Source organism: Eleutherodactylus coqui, chromosome 1 (assembly GCF_035609145.1).
Source record: "Eleutherodactylus coqui strain aEleCoq1 chromosome 1, aEleCoq1.hap1, whole genome shotgun sequence".
Taxonomy (NCBI): domain Eukaryota; kingdom Metazoa; phylum Chordata; class Amphibia; order Anura; family Eleutherodactylidae; genus Eleutherodactylus; species Eleutherodactylus coqui.
The window spans coordinates 403,403,933-403,426,197 of record NC_089837.1 but is presented as its reverse complement, the minus strand read 5'-3'; the positions used below and the strand labels follow the sequence as shown (position 1 = coordinate 403,426,197).

Genomic DNA, 22,265 nt, shown 5'->3' with positions numbered 1-22,265 from the left:
ACTTTTGCTAGTTTTCAGTGCACATGAATTACATTGTAACTTTCATATTAATATGTTCATCTGCTTTGTGATATACTGGGACAATTTTATAGAAACGTATCTTTAATTTACAGTGAAATCCGGGAGTGTCTAAAACTTGATCCTGATCACAAGGAGTGTTTTGCACATTATAAACAAGTGAAGAAACTCAACAAACAGATTCAGACTGCTGAAGAACTGATCCAAGAGGGAAGGTAAATGTTTAAGATTGGGGATAAAACTCCCCTAAGGCCTTATGCACACGGCCGTGACGGGCTCCGCAAGCAGAATACCTCAGCGGAGTCCGTCACGGCCCCCCCCCCCCCCAAAGACCCCATACTTGCCTACGGATCCGCTGCGCGAAGTTCCAGTATAGTTGCAGTACAGCACATGACTCGCCTGCAGAAGTATAGCGTGACGGACAGCTTTCATTGACTACAATGGAAGCCGTCCGTGCGTATACCCGCGGCCAATAGGACATGCCGCGGGTAATTTCACGCTGTAGAATTCTGCAGCGTGTACACTGAGCTATTAGGTTCAGTAGAACCTAATAGCTGTAGTGAAATGCCACAGATTTCCTCGCTGGCCGTGGGCATTAGGCCTAAATGTTACAATAAGGAGATGTTCAGATGCTGCCAATTTGTTGCAGATCATTTTTGTATGGAAAATCTACTAACCCTATTTGGACGGAGTGGGAACATTTTGCTCTAATTTTTGAGCCTGCTGCAAATTTTTAGATCAGTAGAATGTTTTACGTATCTTGGATTTCTGGTACAGATTTCATCCTTTACATTGTAAGGCATGAAATATGTCACAATCTGCATGTGACACAAAAACATCCGATCATGCCGGAAACCTGCAGATGAAACCATTTAAAGGGGTTGTACCAAGATCTACATTTTATCCCCCATCTTCATAATGTGGGGTAACTTTATGACTGGTGGGGGTCCGTCTGTTGGGTCCATCACAGATCCCAAGAATGGAGGTCTCGACGTGCTCTGCAATCTCCAGCCCTAACATTGAAATGAATGAAGTGGCAGTGTGTATGCGTGACTTTCTCTTTATTCCTGCGGGGACCATCCAGAACCACTTTTTTCAGGATCTGTGGGGGTTCCAGTAGTAGGAACCCCCTATCATCATAATGTTGTTCCCTATTCTGTGGATAGGGATTGACTTTAGATCTTGGTACAACCTCTAGTAGTAAAAACTTCAGTAACATATTAGTGAAGCAATTATGAGAGAATTGCTTAAATAGCAGTATGCATGCAATTATCAGAATGTTTTTAGATTGGACACGGCTGCAGAGGAGACCAGCAAAAAGCAACATCTTATAGTTGGTGGACTACAAACTATACTAAAATAGCGACTGCTGTTTGTATAGCTTCCTGTCTGTCTTGGCGCTCCTAACTGGAGAAAGTCTAAAAATATGACCATTAAAGGACTTGCCAGTTGTAAACTATTGATGACTGTTCAAAGAATAGGTCCTCAATAGGTTGCATCAGTAGTAGATCAGTGGAGGTCTACCGGCCGGGGCCTAAGCTGATCAGCAGAAGCCGAAGACTCCATTCCCAATGCAGTGGCCAGGCTTGGTATTTAGTATTGCAGGCCATTCACGTCAATGGGTACTTTGCCTCTAAGTTTGGCCACTGCAGTGGGAACAGAGCTGTATGCTTCCTGCAGAAGTTGGCTCAGTACACAAGCGGCTGATCGGTGGGAATCACTGGCGACAGACCCCGCTGATGTACTATTGATTGCTTTTTATAAGGGTAGACCATCAGTAGTTTACAACTGGACAACACCTGCAAGGAATTGTTATGTAAGCCATTCCTTAGGTTATTCTCACTATCCACTCCTTAGCTTAGAGAGATGGAATATTATGTTGTCTACAGTACTAATTGTATTCGGTGCTCATTACTGTTAATGAGTTTGCAGCGTTATGCCTTGTAGTGTTAGAATATAGACAACAATCAAGAGACGTCATTGTTATATCAAAGCTATTGCACAGAAACTTCAACATGTGATTTCATCTGAAAGATCAGAAAACCTTCTTATAGATCACCATAGGAGATGGCGCTGTGTCTACTATATATGAATCTGTCTGACTTTGTTATAATGTAATCTAATCGTCACTCCTTATACACACGATTACGTCTATACAAACCTTTGTGTGTCTAAGAACAGGACAGGATTTGTCTGTGTAGCAGGAGTTGGATGATCCTTTCAGCACATTGCCAATGTACAGATCTCCAGGGAATATTGTAGCTGAACGTGTTTTGCAGTGATGCAAAATGTAGGTGTTCATACGTGTTCTGTATTACAGGTATGAAGAGGCCATCAGCAAATATGGAGCCGTTTTGAAAACTGAGCCAAATATCCCTAGTTATGCTGCACTGGTGGAGGAACGCTTGTGTCACTGTTACTCAAAAGTAAGTGATGGCAAAGTTTAGTGATTGTACAGGAGCCATGCTATTGGCACAAAATATTGCCAGATTTGACAGGACAGAATAGCTCTGCATGCAACACTATTTTGTCCCATTTATTTATTTATTTATTTATTTATTTATTTATTTTTAATGGAAGTCAGTGACTGAGGTTAAGAAATTCTTGTAACTAAAGATTGCGCCTTCTATAAACAAGACTTTTTTAAAGGGTCACTCCCGGGGAACTTTTTATCATCTTCCCATTGTGCTGTTGCCATACATAGCCTACTATGAGGCATAACCATACTTATGATCGCTGTAGTGATGAAATGGCAATACTGACTCCCTATGATCCCATGTGGTCTGTGCTGAGCTGAATTCCCCCAGCAGACCGGAAATTGCCCATTCTACCAATTCCTATGAAACTAACTTATGCTATCATCGTCAATAAGTTACTTCCTATCCACACAACAGACGCAGTTGGATTCAACCAGTCACATGGTGGTCACAGGGGGCCAGAGCAGCTATTTCATCCATAGTTTTTGGTAAGTTTGTGATCAACCCTAGTAGTCATTGTATGGCAGTTGCAACCTGGCAAATGATGAACTTTCTCCATAGTGGCCCTTTAATCTCTAGTTAAAGTTCCAGTAATCGGCTAGTCGTCATCAGAGGATCCGCCTCATGCAGTGGCATTTTTCAGAGATGACAGTATGTGAAAACTGGGAAAATGTCAGTATCTCAGGTTATCTAGAATGTAACTTTGTAGTCATCCTATCGCTCTTCTAGGTAAATGCCTGCAGGAGCCGGTGTTTGAAAAGTTGCTGTGATAAGTGTGTATTTTTCAGCATTGCATTGTTAGAAGCCCGTTCCCTATGGTACACTTGTGGATATATTATGGGCATTTTTGTTGTAACTTCCCATTCTTTAATGACCAAGGAAATGGTGCAGAAATCATCTTAATTACACTTACTCGTCTGTTCCTCTGCCTGACACATCTGCTTCTTATGTACCAGCATGATATCTGTCACTTTCTTCTGCTGACAGTTACCATCTTGCTAAATCTTCTGTCTCCCTTCACTCTTGGGCAGCGCTGAGACATGACTGCAGGTTGTTACTGCTTGCAGTATTGCTTGACGAGAGCAAGTATTCCAACACAGCACAAACCTGGGAGCGTATGGAAGCAGAATGCAGAACAGTCCCTTCAGGTGGCTGGCCATGAGTCAGCGGCTCTACGAGGATGCAAACCATACAGGAGAAGCTAGCTCGTTAAAGGGGATTCTTCATTATTTCATCATGTATAAAATATATTTAAGGAGCCAGCTTTTCCTGTATTGTATGTAGTATTGCTTGACATCCACTTTTGCAAGCAGCTGAAGTTGTAATGCTAATGTCCTATTGAGTAAGTGACATAATGTGGTGTGCCACTGGGTCTGGGTGTCTTATCAGTCATCTCGTGCACTGTGCTAATTATATGTAATAGAGTATTTCCTCTAGCCCACAACATAATTATAGGAGTTCAATAATGGCTGATCAATAAAGTATTATGCCTAAGCTTCTTTCACACATACTTTTGTATGGCAGGTTTTTGGGGCTTGTAAAAAAGCACTAAATTGTTTGGCTTTTTTTCCACCCCTCCTCCTATAGAGAAGTCTATGGAAAAACACCCAAGGTAAAAACCTATAAAAAGAGCCATGGACTAAGAAGACACATTAAAATGGAACAATGCACACTCTGTAGTGCTTTTCATGGCTGCAGCTCAATAGAGAGTTAACATCTGTCCATGGCAAAAACAGAATGTAGCAAAAAGTAGTAAAATTAGTAAAAATACACTTACTAATGTGTCAAAATGTATGTATTTATTTTTTTTAAACCCAATCTTTTCACACAGTATCTTCTATTATTACACATTTTCTGCGTTTAATAGCCATTAAATGGTTGCCCAGTTGTAAACTATGGTTGGCCTATCCTCTGTAGTTTGACAACGTACTCCTGCCGATCTACTATTGATGGAGATCCTCACTGCTCAGCTGTTCTATGAGCTGGTGCACTGAGTTGATTTCTGCAGTAAACAGACAGCTCTGTTCTCACTGCAGTGGACAGGCTTGGTATTGCATGCCCAGTTCCTATTCATCTCAATGGGTGCTCGGCCTGTAGTATGTAGCAAGCCTGGTCACTGCAGTGGGAATGGAGCCGTTTGCTTCCAGCACGAATTGGTTCTGTGTACAAGCACATTGGCCCACGGAACAGCTGATTGTTGGAAGCTCCATGTGATGCATTCCCACCAATTTAGTATCGATTATCTATTCTGACGATAAACCATCAATAGTTTACAGCTGGACAACCCCTTTTAAAGGGCCTTCTGTGAATGCAATATGCAATCATTCAATGCAGCATACATAAATAATTGAAAAGATTTACTGTATTCTGGTTTATTCCAGAATCAACAGCCTACTGAAGCCATTAAGGAGTGCACAGAATTCCTCCAGAAAGATCCCAACAATGTGAATGCACTAAAAGACCGAGCAGAAGCTTACATACAAGAAGAAATGTATGAAGAAGGTACCTTTTTCTTATTTTCTATATTTTATTTTTTTTATTTCCGTCCAGTGCACCTTACCAACAAAATCATATGGCAAAAAGTAATGGCACCAGCACTTAAATGCTGCTCAGTGAGAGGGGAGGTGTATTGCTGGGTAACAGGTGCAGGCTCAGAAGAATAGGTCTGGATCCAAGACCATATAATCTGCAAAGTCCTTATAAAGTTAGAGCCGCATCCAGGCTTCCAAATAGCACAGTACTCACATGGTTAAGTGCCCATCTTTATTGCAGTCCATCTTGATAAGCAGTTTGCGCACTTTTCAATAAAGATGGGCACTTAACCATGTGAGTACTGTGCTATTTGGAACCCTGGATGCGGCTCTAACTTTATAAGGACATTACCAAAAACATCATAATGTACGAGCTCCTTCACAGTACATGGTATGTATGTATCTGTCACAAGTGAAGACTTTTTTTTTTGCGCTCTGTGATCGAGATGTCACAATGATCTTGAGGGTAGTTCCACTGTGCCCATGAGATCAGCCACAGGGACTTGTCGATGTACACAGTCTTTCAGTCGGAGATAACATAAATCCTAGCAGTTTAGCACTTTAGATGCCACTGTTGCTGTTGACTGTGGTATGTGACAGAAACCGGGGGCTCCATTTTTCAACCCAACAGAAGGTTGATTTATATGCAACTATTATTGCTCAAAATTCGCTCAAAAGCGAATCTTAGCGATCATCGTTGTGTCTATCTTGCACCCGTCGTGCAGTTTTCATTAACGATTCGCTCATCGTTGTCTTTCAGTCCGCTTAAAATCCATCGTTTGGCCGTTTGCTTCTCGTTTGGTTAAAATAATATCGTTCAGTCGTTCAGCGATTTGAGGGGAGTTTTTAATCGTTTGGCGGGGCGTACATTCAACAGGCTACATGCCCAGTGATTGGCTGATGGGAGGACAAAGCTTCGTTTTTAACACGCCCACCTGGTGCTCAACCAAACTATTCCTCAATTATCGTTTATTTTTCGTTCAATGCAAACACTACACAACGATAATACAACGACTGAAAAGCCCGGCCTCTACGGCCATTTTCAACAAGCGACTCATAGGTTAAAACGTTCGTCTTTAAAAGCAAAACCATCGCTCCCTTTTAATTGTTCTAACGAAAATTGGACGACAATCTATGGGTCTAAATGGGGTCATACTTTTTCTTTCTAATGTGATGACAGAGGTCGTATTGATTGGTTATGCTGATGGTTATAATTCACCGCAATACAGAAGTACTGCAGTGTATTATTCTATCACCAATGCAGTCTTTAGTGGGAGAAAAAAAAATTGTAAAACCAAGTTTAATGTTTAAAAGAAGCAAACAAAAAGTTTGGTACAGCCGCATCTGTAATGACCTGAACATGGACTTGTATTACATAAAGGAATTGTAAAGTTTTTTTAACTTTTGGATAGCAAATGGTAATATGCAAGCCATAGTTTCTATGTTCATTCCACGGAGCAAGGGAAGGTGAGTGCTTGCCAAATGCCTCCTAGTATTGCTTACCGCTGGGGGTTACAACAGCCTGTGCGATCTGTAAGTCTTCTCACAGCATTGTGAGGTCCTGCCAGCCCCCTGATCTATAGGATCAGCCTTGTAAATTCTCATGTGTAAAATCAACTCTACAGATTGAGGCTAGAAGTGCATTAACTTGTGTGGAAATACAAAAGCTGGCCCTATGTAAAAGGCCCCCGTTTGCTTGATGCAGCGTTGGACATGAGGGGTACGCGTGGAGAGGGGTGCACCATACACTGTTGTTAACCCCCTTTCACAAGGCCTTCTCACCTATGTCTGTAGTATGAAAGTGCCGCACTGATTCTCGCCGCCACCAGAGACCTGATCCGTGATGTAGTACGAGAAGGTTAAATCTCTCAGCCTGCTAGATATGCTAATTTGAAAGATGTCGTATTGACATTTGAATTTTAAGCTGATTGATTCTCGTTAGGAAAATTGTGACTGGCTTACTCATGGGGATTTGTGTGCATAATGCCAAATCGTATTTGTGCATAATGGATCTTTATTTGGCTTTCAGCCTTTTTCTTCTGCTTGTATGCAAGCCATGTCTAATATTTTCTCCGGTAAGTTTGCTAAACAAGGATGCCGCTTCTCTATGGTGAAGTGTATATTCGTTCTATCAGCAGGTAAATGCTGAGCCAGCGCTTATTAATGTTATCGGCCAGTACAATAAGTTCCTTATAAATGATTCACACCGGCTCCGGCTGATATATATGTCATCTCCTCTATTACTAAATCAAGTCAAAAAGGTGTTTATATGGGGACACCTAGTTTAGCACTCGCCAGCCGCGCTCTGCCTTGAGAAATGGGCATGTAAGTCAGGATAAGACAAGATTTATGTCACCTTCAGATTATTCTCACAGAAATAACCTCTCAAATTGTGAATTATTACAGAGGTGATCACAAGATTTTTTTATTTTTATTTTTGCAGCTGCATCTGGGGACGAGATAAATGGGATCAGTATGGTTGGATATCTGATTTGTGATCCAGATGCTGTTCTATCTGCCTGTGTTCCCAGGTAGAATATATGATCCTTTGTAGCTCCAGTGACGAGCTGTGGGTAATATACTGACAAATGCCTTGTAATATTACAAAGTGGGGTGTTTTATAAATGGAGTAATACGGTCCTGCACTCTACTTATGGCATAAGCCTCATGCCTCCCCGTTGGTATAAGGCTTACCTTTAGAAAACTTTGACTATTTTTCTAAACTTTTACAGTTTCTACTGCAGAACGTTCTGATTTGACGACGTACCATAATTAATGCTTTGAGTATCTTGAAAACCCTTAAAGTGCAGAGTTCCATAGAAGCTGTACAGTTTCGGTGAATGGCAGTCAGTAGAAGTACGGAAAGTTACAATAAGTTGGACCACAAACAAGATTTTTTTTTTTTTACATATCCATAGGATAGGTGATACATGTATGATCACAAGGGGTCTGACTATTCCATTCAGAGGACTTTTATGATGGGTGGGGAAACTAGTTATGTCACCCATACATAATGCTAATTCACTTACCGTCTATGGGATTGACGGAGATAGAAGTGTACACAGCTTTACGGACAATCTATGGTCAAACTAAAAATGTAGGCTTTAATAAGTGGAACTTCTATCCAAGAAAAAAATAAAACTTTTCTCATCATCTTTACTGACTGTATGCAAGACCTCTGACGGTGTCTGTAAGTTGTGAGGTGGGACCTCCATGGATAAGACCTGCCTTTCCAGCACATCCCACAGGTGTTGGTTTAGGTCTGAGGAATTTGGAGGCCAAGTCAATGCCTTGTTAATAATATTCCTTAAACCATTTACAGTGTCCACGTGTCTTCTAACAATAGTGGGTCCTGGTGCCATCTCTTTCACATGTGACATGTGACTCATCCGCCCAGGCCATCTCCTTCTTCCTTTGCTTCATGGTCGTGTTCTGATGCACACATGCCCAAGTAGGTTCTTTCGGTGGTGGACAGGAATCTGAATGGGAATTCTGACTGCCTTTCTATCATAGCGAGTATTGACTTTTTCTGCAATTTGTGCCTTTTTCTCTCCACATCCATCTGTTGCTGGTTCTCAGTTTGTCCTTGGACCACTTTCAGTACTAACCACTGCATACAGACCACACAAGGCTGCCATTGTGGAGAATCTCTGGCGCAGGCACCTAGCCATGACAATTTGGCTCTTGTAAAAGTTGATCAGATTCTTACATTTGCCCATCTTTATCAGGAACTGACTATTCACTTGCTGCCTGATATATCCCACCCTTTGGCAAGAACCATTGTAATGAGATAATAATTATTTACTTCACCTGTCGGTGGTTTTAGGGTGCGTTTACACATAGCGACCACAGCACGCCTGAAAACTGTCATTGTTTGATTCTACTGCCAATGTGTGCAGTTTTATAATTACTGTACAGTTTTGTGAGCAAAACTGCCTTTTATCTGCAAAATTGGAGACTATTAGTCAATTGGAAAACTTTTATGATGGCATGGTATTCAACCCTACTATGGCCATTGTGTGTGAACTTGCTGTTAAAGAGGACCTGTCATGCCCTCATGTCTGCAGGGCTGGCTGCATACTTTTTGCAACTGCACCCCTGTTAACTGTATCGCAGCCTTTTTGTTCATACCTTCCCTTGGAAGGGCTCTCCTTCGATTCAGATGTATTGGGTGAGGATAAACAAAAGAGAGGATATGATGATGAACACTGCAAAATACGATCAAGTCCAAAGCTGTGCAGCCGACCACGCTGCCGTGAGGCCATGATGGGTCCTCTTCAATGGTATGACTGATCAGTATATACTTAAGATGCTGGTCTGCCCATCTCCTACTGACTTCTTCTTTCCCGGTATAGTATTGCCTGTATGAGTGGAGTTTAGTGACTTTTTTTCCGTTCCGTCAGACAGCATTTGAATGTTCCAGACCGTGGAAATAGAATCTTTGCGTGCTAAATGACTGTTAAACGCCTCGGTCTCCGTGCTGACATGACCGAAGACGTAACATAACTATGCTCTTTTATTCTTCCATTACTTCTACCAAGTACAAATGAAGCTGCGGCTTCCTGCCGTGTTTATAAGTAACTGGACAGTATATTAACTTGTCAGCAGCAGGTAGGCTGAGTGTTTTGACAAAGTGGTAAATGTCAGCGAGAGCATCTGCTTATCTACACCTGATGGCGAATACAATTTTTTTACTTTTTGCAGTTTATCAGCCACTTGTTGCTTGAGAATAAAATGTATTTATAGGTATTGCTGAAGCCTCCCAGGAAAGCTAAAGTTTGACACTGATACATGTTGATGTTGCTCCAGAATGTAGAAAAAGCTTCCACTTGCAAAAAAACTAGTTTTTTTGTTTTTTTTTATTTTTTATTTTTACTGGCCGTACTGTTTTTTATTACTGGGATTTCAGACGCAATGTTTGCAGATTCATGTATTCATGTCATACTTCAGGACAGATTTGCACTGAGCTGTCAAGTGTCTAAGTAATATAAATTGGTTGGCACCTCCTGCTGTCTTGCTGGGAAACGGCACAAAAGACAAATGTAACACTTGCTGAGAGGGAACATCTGCTTGGAAATCATCTGATGCAAATACTTTGTCTTACTTAAGACACCTTGGAGTCGTAGACCTAAAATAGAACTCGGCGACTGAGTAGATAGATGTTGCTTAGATGTCACAAGGAAGACAACAAAATACTGGGGCACATTGAGGATTTATATCAAAGAACACGTCGGCTCCCTTTCTCGGGGAGAGAAATGTGAATAATCTATGCTTTATTTAATAGACTTAGATCTGTGTGCTATGGCAGAGCCTCTTACTACTTGATCAGAACATCAGCTACATCTGTTGTAACAGGAGGGGTTCTGCAGGTGAGGCTTCGCACGCTCAGCTGGAACTGCTACTGCCTTAGTTGCTCCGTTGCTTCAGTGCTATCCTGCTGCTGATATAACATGGGGAGATGTATTAAATGTGCTTACCGTTGTTCATCGTGTATGGTTTTTTTCTTTTTTTTCTTTTCCAAAGCTGTTCGGGATTATGAGACGGCACAGCAAAACAGCGACAATGATAAGCAGATAAGAGAAGGTCTAGAAAAAGCACAAAGGCTCCTCAAGCAGTCGCAAAAAAAAGACTACTATAAGATCCTGGGGGTAAAAAGGTATGTTTAATAATATCTGGTGGGCTTGTAATCGATGTTTGGGTAAAAGCTGGTGCAAGGTCAGACAAGCTCTAAAATGCTGCCTACTAAATATACTGAATGATGACTGCATTAGGGAAACCTACTCAGTAATTAGTTGGTCCAGCTTTTTGAGTGGGCACTGCTTCGACGTCGGAACAGATTCCACAAGGTGGCGAACATCCTTCTATACTCAACTTGACCCATGGCAGCTGCAAAAGCCCTGTCCATTGACATTATTCCTGGGCACTTGTGAGGCGTTGTTGGCAATGATGCAGGGGCACCCTTGTAGGTCTTCGGCTGTTGAACCCCATTCGATAGGTACGCCGTATGGTCATTGTGGAAATGTCTAAATTCCCCACTGTTGTACTGTTCGGTTAGTTGACTCACTGACATGGCGTTACTGAGATATCAGATGTGCCACCCAATGCTCACCTTGGCCCTACCACTTGGTGATCTTCTGTCAGATGTATGGCCATGGTACAACCAGTCTGGGTACATTCTTGACAAGGTGGTTTGGGAACAGCCAACAAATGTGATTGTTTCAGAAATAATGGCACCACATCTCCAGGCACTAACAATCTGCTTGCAGTTACTCAAGTCACCAAATTTACCCATGACTGCCAAATGTTGATTTTCTACTGCACGTATCTGATGGCAGACTGTGACATGGCCACTGCGTGCTACTGATAAGATGTCATGTGCCAGCTTTATCTAATGCAGTGATCGTATAGCGTAGTTTCCCTAAAACTATGCTGATGCCTCCTCTGTGAGTCAGTAATACTCTTAACATGGTTATTGGCCAAGAATTGTATCTCCTGAATCTAAATACTAATGACCACCTGTCTGTGAGTGATGTGTGACTGACTGACTGAGTTACATGTGATGTCACCGTCATGTTGATCAGTCACCAGGGTTTAAGCTCCGCCCCTGATCACATGACTGTGACATCACAGGTCCTTCATCACTGTGCACTGAATGAGGGATTATTGGGGACTACAACCCCCCACAAACCCCTGCCACCTCAATAGCTATGGATACAGCAGTACTCAGTCTGGCAGTTTGTACCTGGTTGTGGGACAGCTGGACACCTGTGTAGAGAGTCCAATAAGTGACACATAATAAATTTGCACATACATAGCTCATGTGCTGATAGAACCTGTGATGTCACAATCATGGGATTAGTCACATGGTCTCTGTACATGTATGTCTACATACATAGCTGGCAGTGCATATTGACCAACAACATTGAAGCATAGTCCTTCATCACTATCTTCACATCTCCTGAACGTGATATCATGTCATCTCAAGTGCTAATGCCGCCAACACCAGTCCAGCCTTCATCTAATTGTAAACCATTGTCTAGCGTTGAAACAAACCATCGCTGTCATGCAAACATGTCACCACAGAGGGTTCAACACCGCCGTGCGGCTAATGCAGTTTACATGACACAACGACAAGCCACGGTGTCACCTCAGCCACCAGCTGAAGTTTGTACACCTTGCACGGAAATATTTTGACCAACTCCAATCCCTTTCATTATATTATTCTAGTCTACCATAAACATGACTCTGCCATAATTATTTTGGTCTCAGAGATCCCTTTTCATGAAATTAAAGTGGTATTCCAGTAATGAAGATCCAATTGCATAGTACACCCCTCTCCTTTTTTTTCTTTTTTTTTTCTTCCAAAAGTAAGCATTTTTACAATCCTTCAAAGTATTTTTGCATTCCTGGGATATGGACTTTCCTTTATGATACACACAGGGCTATCCTTGTTGTCAGGACACTAAAAGAGATTATATTATCCCTCAGTGATGATTAACCCCTTAATGACACGGCCTATTTTGGCGTTGAGGACCAAGCGATTTTTTTTTTTTTGGTATTTTTCCATCTCCATTTTTCAAAAGCCATAACTTTTTTATTTTTCTGTGGACGCGGCCGTATAAGGGCTTGTTTTTTGCGTGGCGATATGTAGTTTTTATCGGTGCCACTTTTGGGTATATAGACAATATCGTAAAATTATTATTATTATTTTTTTTAATAACAGGGAGAGAAAACGCATCAATTCTGCCATAGATTTTTTTTTTTTTTTTTTTACAGCGTTAATCATGCAGCATAAATGACACACTAAATTTTTTCTGCGGGTCAGTATGGTAACAACGATACCAAAATTGTTATTTTTTTTAGGTTTTTACACTTTTTTGCAATAAAACCCCCTTTTTTTTGGAAATCTTTTTTTTTTTTCTCTATAGCTGCATTCAGTCATGTAACTTTTTTTTATTTTTCTATGTACGGAGCTCTTTAAGGGCTTATTTTTTGTGAGACGCGCTGTAGTTTTTATTGGTACCATTTTGGGAAATGTACGGCTTTTTTGATCACTTTTATTGCATTTTGCCTCTGTTTTTTAGCGAGTTTTTTTACGCTTTTTGTCGTACAAAATAAAAAGCGTGTTCAACTTTTTGTACACGTCGTTACGGACGCGTCAATATCCAATATGTGGGGTTTTAGTTTTTTTTTTCCCTTTTTTTTATGCTAATATTAGAAAAAGCATAAAAAAGGGGGGTTTTTTTTACATTTTTTTTTTTTTACATTTTTCTTTTTTTTTTACACTTTTCTTTTCTTTTTTTTATACTATTTGAGTCCCTCTGAGTGACTTGCAGCACTATGCCTATGATCGCTGTGATAAGGCATGGCAGAGCTACTGCTCTGCCATGCCTTATCGCTTGTACAGCGATTATAGGCACAGGCAATACAGGACGCCAGTGTCTGGCGTCCTGTTGCCATTGTGACAGGCCGGGCTCTCGCGATGACATCGCGAGAGCCGGCCGGAGACACACAGGGATCGCGATCCCTTTGTGAACTCTTTCCCTGCCGCGATCTACTTAGATCGCGGCAGGGAAGGGGTTAACAGCGGCGGGCGCATCTCCGATGTCCCCCCGCTGTTGGAGCGGGACGCCGGCTGTGACTGACAGCCGGCTCCCGCTGCGGGATAGCGCGGGATCTTATGTGATCCCGTGCTATCTCCAGGACGTACCGGTACGTCCTTTTGCGGGAAGTACCAGGCTCCCGGGACGTAACGGTACGTCCTGGAGCGGGAAGGGGTTAAAAGCCCTTGTGTTGCTTTCCTGAAACTGAGCAAAATGTTGTTGGAACTTTTTTATATACATAAATATGTTAAAACAAAGACCTCAAATATAATAGAAAGGGATTGGCTTAAGATTCACCTAGGGTCTTGTGGAATAAACAAAGCAAAGACATTAGTTAACTGCCTCTTGATTGCAGTAATCAGCTTGGGGGAGCTACCTGATGCATGGAGAAAGGACGCTGAGTCAGTCCTCGGGTACTTGTCTATTACATGGTAAGATCTGTCTGGCATCAGTATAAAGGATCAAGCTTTATTTATGCATAATTAAAAACCCAAACCTTTTTGGTTTTATTGGGATGTGCAACCAATTCCTACATGTTTCAAACTCTGAAATGCTATGATTAAGAGCTAACCAGAGTTGAAATGAGCCAAGTGTTTTATACATGAGTGGTAGTTTTGGAAAAACCGGTACAGAGTAAAGTCCATTATCAGATGTTGGACATGTAGAATAAATATTACTGCTTTGGACTATATGGAGCTAGCTACCCAGTTTCTGGTGGATTTGAATTGTAAATCTGATCTAATGTACCCAATTTAACATTTATTTCTAGATTTTCTCTTTTCTCTGTTTGTTTTGTTGATATATTGTACATTTCTAACATCTGATATGGACTTTTATTTTGGACCAGTCTTTTCAAGCTGCCATTAATGTATAAAACGCTTGGCTCATTTTAACTCTTGACTTGATATGATTTAAGAGATCACCTGAGCTGGGACCGTGTAGGTTAGTTTTATTGGATTATGCAGCTAAAGGTTTCTTCTTTTTCTTTTAATCAGACCTAAATAAAGCTTGCTATTTTATACCAAAGCTGGAGAACTCTTTCCATGTGATTGAACACGGTCTTATGTCCGCTGTGTTTCTACAATTAGATCCTCCTACAGTTTTCTCATTTTCAGAGTGGCTTTCTGTAGTCAAGATGGGAGTTGATTTATGAACGTATGCTAAAACTAGGGTGTTCAGAATCTATTGCCGTCATTTCCACATGGTCGCGCAGTCTGTTAATTTTATTGAGAATTTAGCAAAATTCAGGGGGCGGAATAAAAAAAAAAAAATTGAGAATCTTCAACGCGAATCTCAGGATACGAATTTCAGAGATTAAGCCTAATATAAAACCGCACACTATCTATAGCAGTGGAAATAGAGAATTAAAGAGAACGCAATGAGTAATATTACGCGTAATGAATAATTTGTCTCTTGTTTTAATCCAGTATTGGATACCTCCGGGAGCAATACAACGTGTAACAAAGCTAGTAATCAAATTAACAACCAAAAACAGTACTATAACGTGAGTTGGCACAGAGCATCATAAAATCTGTGCAAGGACTAGCAAGTCCCCTGCATGAGGTAGAGAGCGTCAGAAATGGAATAATTGGTGTAATTGACAGTCTGTCAAAAGTGGCAGCTCTCCCGGGTTCGAGGTAACTAGGGACCTCATCTTCTTTGAGGTGACAAAATCTAAAAGGATTACCATGGAGCCTCGGCTTAAAACGTGGGTCTACTAATCGTGTGGTGGAAGCCTGGCTACCTAGTGCTGGGAGGAAGAGGGAGGATGAGGGAAGATTGCAAAAATTATTTTGTGATGTTGGCAGTGAATCTATGGAATACATTTGTGAGGAATCTGAGGCATCTTGTTCAACTGAAGGCCATTATTTTAGGTTAGTATGACAGCACCAGTCTAATACCTTTTTGTAAGATGGTGATAATATTCCACATCTCCACACCCGTGCAATTATTTGCATCCTGTCAATTTTTTTTTTTTACGCTAGGACACTAGCTGTGCAAGACAATAGTGCTAACCACTGAGCCACCATGCTGCCTATGCTTATACAGTAGGATGCAATACTATGGTAGTGCATTCTACTGTATCTTAACAGGCTGTCTATTAAAGACATGCCACAGGCACATTTTTAATAGACAAATGATCATGGCAGCCCACAGGTTGCCAAGACACCTGGACAGCACCCTTAAATCCCAACCAGGACACTATCAAAGATGGCTGATACGTGCCGAGTATGGAGCGGATTCTGCTCCGTGCCCGCCCTTTTCACAGCATATGTTATGGACAGCTTTTACTGCACATACCCAATGCAGTTAGGATGTAAATAGTCATGTGTGTTATAAAGGGGTTAAGCTACCCCCTTGTGTAGCCATGTGTGGATGAAGAGAAGTGGGAAAAGGGGGCATTCCTGTAATGTTCTGTTGGTAATATGAAAGGGCTGTGAAAAGATTGTCAACCCGCACTGCTGCTTTGGGCATTGGGTAAAGGAATTCAGATAAAGCTAACATGCGGGTCGGTGCCCGCATGGCGAAGAGTGAGTTGACTACTCTTATTTCAAACCCTGTCAAATGCCTTTTCTTCATCTGTGAAAAGCAGCAGTGTTAGAAGGGAATATTTGCCTGGTGTAGTAAGTTGAAGGCTCTGGTTGTCTGTCTTGCCCCTTTGGTTGGCAAGAAACTGGTTTGACCCGTGAGTGTATAGCTTTAAGGAGGAAGGTGGAGTAGTCTTCTATGTCTTGCATCTACATTTAATAAAATGGTGCTAGTTTGAGCATGAGGCTGGGTCCTCAGTCTCCTTGGGAATGACTATTATGTAGGCTTTCAGGGTAGCAGAAGGGAGAGAGCCACCCTCGGGAAGAGTTCTAGGCTGACCATAAATGGTTTGTGAGCTAGAAGCAAAGGCTTTGTAGTATGAAACTGCCAACCTATTCTGCCCAAGAGTGTAGTCAAACTGAGTCTCCAACAGCCCAGAAAACTCAACATATAATCTTTCTATCTTGGACTGATTACTTGCGTAGCATTGAGAATATTTCAGATGCTAGTAGACGAGATGGGAGAAAAATGTATTAATATGAACACTGTTTCACACTTGCTTTTTTCACTGTTATACAAAGGAATGCCAAGAAACAAGAAATCATAAAAGCTTACAGAAAGCTGGCACAGCAATGGCACCCAGATAACTTCCAAAATGAGGAAGAAAAAAAGAGAGCGGAGAAAAAATTCATTGACATTGCATCTGCCAAAGAAGTCTTAACAGATCCAGGTAACCTTATTTTGTTTTTGTCACGGTTATGTGATTATGCTGGAATCCTGCTTTTGTCATTTTCATTACTGTTGACATTTTCCCTATTTTCGGCACTCTTATTTTTTTGAGTTACTAAATTTTCCATCTATGCCCCTTTAAATGCCACAGTGGAAGATGCATAATTTATATTTCTTGTCTGTATTATTAGGGGACACAGAGACCTTGGGTATAGCTGCTGCCACGAGGAGGCGACACTAATCAAGAAAAAAAAGTTAAACCCTCCTACCGGCTATATCCCTCCTTCAGGCACTGAACCAAATCAGTTTTGGCTTAGTGTCTGAAGGAGGCAGACTTCCTGATCCGCAGGTCTTCTTTTTTTTAAATTATTTTTCCTTTCTCCCTTCTAGCTGGGCATTAGGGTGGATGTATTTTCCGTGTGTGTGGGCAGGGCAGGGCCAAACACACAGTTACCCCCTCCTCCAAGAAGACAAAGTGGAATATAGTGGTGCTAACCATGGGGTCACTTGAGGTTTCCCCCTCCATAATTCCAGCGATCTCTAACCTCAAAGTGATAGTCGGTGAAGCGGTGACCCTGCTGGTCACCCTAGTTGCCCATCATCCTCATCATCTAGATCGCAGGCCTAAATGGGTACCTTTGGTCCTAAGGGGCGATCTCTTTATTTGAGAAGAGCAACACTGAGCTGGATATCACACGAGCTGATGGCATGGCGGACAGGTGTCATTGTACACCGTAATTAGCTTGGGCTTCCACGCGTACTCTTTACCTTCACTACTAGTAGGAGCAATAGTTGTACAGCCCATATATGCCTAACAAGAAGGTACTGTTGTGGCAAGCATCGAGCCGCCCCATTACTCTCTTCTATAGGAGAAGTAATTGGATTATGGCGAGACTCCAGATCTCCCATGACTACGCAATATGGCAAGTAGTCCTTTATTCCATGACTTCAGTGAGGTTATTACCAGCCAGTCGTGACAACTATACGCTACCTCATTACCCCCTTTTACAGGAGGAGTAATTGTAGGTCTCTGAGTCTCCGTATTCTGCATGATTGCTCTATGATGGCTACCCTCATTCACAACATTATCCCCTGCCATAGGAGGAGTAATAGTAAGCTGTGCGACTCTCTATCGGTATCGCACAGATCAAGGCAGTCATGACAACCGTCCTGAACTAGATGGACATTGTCTTCAGCTAGATGGCTGAACTAGATGGACATGGTCTTCATTCAGCCAAACCTACTACATTACTATGTTGGTCTCACTGCCCCCTCTTCATAGAAGAAGTAAGGATTGGACAGTGAGTCAAATGTTTGGTAGAATTGGTCAATGGTGTCTACCATCATCCACCATATTACCCCTCCTTGGAGGAGTAATAGTAAGCTGTGCAATTCTCTCTACCTTGGTATTGCACAGGTCTAGTTAGTCATGACAACCGTCCTCGTTCGCATTACACCCTTATATAGGAGTGATAGTAGGACTGCGGGTCTCATTCTCCATTATTACTGAATGTCTACTCTTCCACCATATTACCCTCTTCCTTAGGAGGAGTAATAGTAAGCTGTGCAACTTTCTACCTCTGGATCGCACGGGGCCAGGCAATCGTGACAACCATCCTCCACTTCATTAACCCCTTCTATAGGAGTAATTGGAGGACTGTGGGTCTCTTATTCTGCTTGTTTGCTCAATGATGACTACTGTGATTCCCCACTTTGTCCTCTCCCATAGTAGGAGTGATAGTAAGATGTCCGACACTCTGTCTCCGTATCGCATCACTGATTGATGTCTATTATTATCCTCCATATTGCCCTCTTTCGTAGGAGGAGTAGTAAGCTGTGAGACTCGCCAAGTCTCATATTATAGTAACCGCATAAGTCTGGTCACTCAAGATCACTATCATGTATAATGTTAACCTCTCTCATACAAGAACTAATGGTAGGACCGTGCATCTCAGATCTCAATAACTACTCATTCCTGACTACCATCTGCCACCACATTCCCCCTTTCAGGGAGTTCTGGAAGATAGGAGGAGGAATCTTAGTGATGTGCGACTCTGTCTCTCATGCCGCAGTCTAGCACATATCCAGTCTTCATTGGCAACAATGCTCTCTCATTACCCACCTAAGCAGGAGGAGTAATGGTAGGCCGGGGGTCTCAATCTCCCCGTGGCCATGGCTGACAGTCATCTGCCTTATGCTTCCCTGGTATGGGGGGGACCGATGGAAGTTCTAGAAGACATTGCATACTCGTGACTACTCAATGTTACAACCATCATCCATCTCGTTGCTCCCATCTAGACGGGCCTGTTTTCTGAATGTTAGTCCAAGAAACACTTCCACTCTTCCTTTTTAGTACATAGCGCTCATTAAGCGCCATGTACCTGGGAAACGGTAAGGCAAGAGCTGTTAAAAACCGCTTCTCCCTTCTCGTCCGGGTTCTGAGCTGTGACTAACAGCTGGGGACCCGACCTTCTCCTGCTTGATTGCAGAAGCAGAGGCTTTAATCCCGTGCCATATTTTTGCTATTGGGTGGGATTAAAGCCCAGGACAAAGTGCTGTGTATATATGGCATGCTTGGTCCTTAAGGTGTTAAAGACCTTTTTTTTTCTTTTATAGAGTTGTCTGGTTTAGGAAACAGAACACTTGCTGTCAGCTTTCCCCTTAGCTTATAACTCATAGCTTGGGGTCTCAGCAGGGGTACATTTCTGTGAGTTGCTTCTTGTCAAGGGTCCTTCCTAACAAGTGAGGATTGTCTAAAGTGGAGAACTGTTTTTGACCAAGATCTCATGCTTTCCTATTACTGCTTACATATTTTTGTTACTTTTTGGAAAAATCGACATTGTTTTTTTGCACATTTCTTTATCTATTCCATGTAGGTACTGCGGTGTATGTTTGCTTATTTGTTTTTCTTTTTTCATAGAAAAGAGAAGTCGATTTGATGCAGGTGAAGATCCTTTGGACCCTGAGAGCCAGCAAGGAGGGGGCTCCCACTTCCATCGAGGATGGAACCAGTGGCAGGGATTCAATCCATTCGGCTCAGGAGGACCTTTTAATTTCAAATTCAACTTCAACTAGAGACTGAAGTGGTGGCACCTCACGCACCTTGCTAGCAGAGAAATAACCTGTTTTGTTACAACGCTGCACAACTTCCCCCGGAGACGGCTTGGAATGACTGCTGTGCAGGCTTTCCACTGAAGTGCGGCGCAGCCGACCAGACAATGACTGTTTGGATACTTTGTCAGGAAAACCTTTTTATTTTCTGAGTATTGAAAACAGACTTGAATTGATGATCAGCCATTTTTTTGTGTCTTCCTAATCTCTGCAAACAGTATTTCTAGAGGAAGAAATACTAATTTATTTTCCTTCTTTCTTAATTCAGGAATGATCTGCAAAAAGAGATAGTTCCAAAACCTGCAACAAACTTAGGACTCTCGTATTGGAGATACCAAGTTACTGTAAAGTCATAAAGTCCTGTAACGACATCATACCTTAATGTCACAGAAGATATCCTACATGCACTAAAGTAGTTTCCAAACCTAGAAAATGAAATCCACGTCTCACATCGTTTGATCTATAATCCAGACACTTGTGCCAGCGTGTTTAGAGTGGTGCTAATAGGGTCGTATTTAATCCTATTGGATATTCCTGAAATGAATTGCCACCATCCATTGCAGGGAGGAACACCCTATCAGATTGTATTGTGCTTGTTTGCACTGATGTGTCATATTGAAGCTGTATTACTTAAAAAGTATAAGGGGAGTCGAAAGACCAAGGCCTGGTGCGCTGGGTGGGGGTGGCTCAACTTTCTTCCAACCGATGATGGAGGATGTTGAATTTCATTGCCCTATCCTTGTGTTCTCCAGGAGATAAGCCAATGTCTGAGCTGTCTAGCTGCAGCTTACCTCCCTAAACGCACTGCGGACATTCAGCCAAGCCAGATGTTCGTGTGTATTGGGGGCCTGGAGGAAACTGCTGTTGGACGACTGTTAGTCCAACAGTTGCTGAAGGTGTATGAGCTACCTTTTAATTGTGACCCTAGTGTACTCGCACAAACTGCTACAGCAATTAGGCTGGAAAAGCACATGTATATTTTTTCACTACAAGAATACACCAAGTAGTCCCCTACTTGCGGACAGGTTCACTTCCAGGAACCTGTTCGCAAGTACACTTGTTCGTATGTCCGAACAAATGCTTGTATGGAGCAGGATCGCGGGTGGATCCCACTCCATAAAACGTCTGGTGCAAGCTGTTCTTACAGCCGGCACCCAGCAGCACCAGTTCTGACGAGCCGCGCCGCTCGTCGGAATTGTTAACACTTTAAATGCTGCTGTCAGAATAGACAGCGATATTTAAAGCGTTAACCGTTCTGACGAGCGGCCCGGCTCGTTGGAACTGCTGCTGCCAGGTGTCCGCTGTAAGAAACAGCCAACACCTGACATTCGGGGGTCCTGTACAGTATCCCGCGATAAGATCGCAGGTCGCTGTGCGGTTGCTAGGCAGCCAGGGGCCTTCTGAAAGGCCCCAGGGCTGCCTGTGCAGAGCGCTTATCAAGCGCACGGCTTGATAGGCGCTCTGCATAGGCAGTCCTAGGGCCCTTCAGAAGCCCTCCCCCCCCCCCCCCCCCCCAGCTGCCTAGCAACCGCACAGTGTCCCACGAGCAGACCGGACAGGCTTGATAGAAGCCTGCCCAGTCCTTGCACAGAATGATGTAATGCCATAGCATTACATCATACTGCGCAGAACAGATTGTTTGCAACTTGCCCTTTAACATTTAAGTCGGTGTTAAAATTCCATGTAAAAATTTCACGCTAAAATCAACAGCAAATCTGACCGCCACTACAGCAAAAAAAAAAAAATGTAAGTGCAATTTAAATGTGTGTCCAGCCAAAGACCTAGTGGAGTACATGAGCTGCACTGAATGTATTATATGCTTAAGCCATTCTGTAAAGGAAACCTGTGTCTACTGAACAGCACTACACTGTTATGGTGCTGTCTGCGGAGCCAACCAGGAGCCGGGATGTTTTTCCCTATATACGCACTCACCCCTATGAAGTTTGAATAGAGTCCGATTTTTCAAGACTGTGCAGACAACTGCATTCATTCTCCTACGGTAGAGTGCGTGTGCACAGCGGTCTGAAAAGAGTTGGATTTTCAGACGGTCCATGAACTTCACCGGCATGAGCGGGTGAGTCTACAAAAAATACATGCTCGGCGTTCTTGTCACCTTCCCAAATAGCAGCATAACCGTTTATGGTTCTGTTCGGTGGTGACAGGTTCCCTTTAAGCTTCCCTTGAACTTTTTGAAAAGTATTATGATTGAGTGAGTAGTTGTAATTTTACCAAAAATTTATTAATTGTGGCCATGTTTTGTTTTTGCT

The 22,265-nt window shown here is 42.4% G+C and overlaps 1 protein-coding gene across 1 annotated transcript in view; it reads left to right on the top strand.

Annotated features, from left to right (window-relative positions):
* DNAJC3 (DnaJ heat shock protein family (Hsp40) member C3) overlaps positions 1–21,456 on the top strand; it is a 61,019-nt gene extending 39,563 nt beyond the window's left edge. Inside the window, exons 7-12 of the mRNA XM_066580551.1 lie at positions 114–233; positions 2,339–2,444; positions 4,877–4,997; positions 10,550–10,682; positions 16,740–16,888; positions 19,808–21,456. Of these exons, the coding sequence (XP_066436648.1) occupies positions 114–233; positions 2,339–2,444; positions 4,877–4,997; positions 10,550–10,682; positions 16,740–16,888; positions 19,808–19,962 (784 nt within the window). The 3' untranslated portion in view covers positions 19,963–21,456. The remainder of the gene's footprint in view (positions 1–113; positions 234–2,338; positions 2,445–4,876; positions 4,998–10,549; positions 10,683–16,739; positions 16,889–19,807) is intronic.
* The last annotated feature ends 809 nt before the right edge of the window (positions 21,457–22,265 follow it).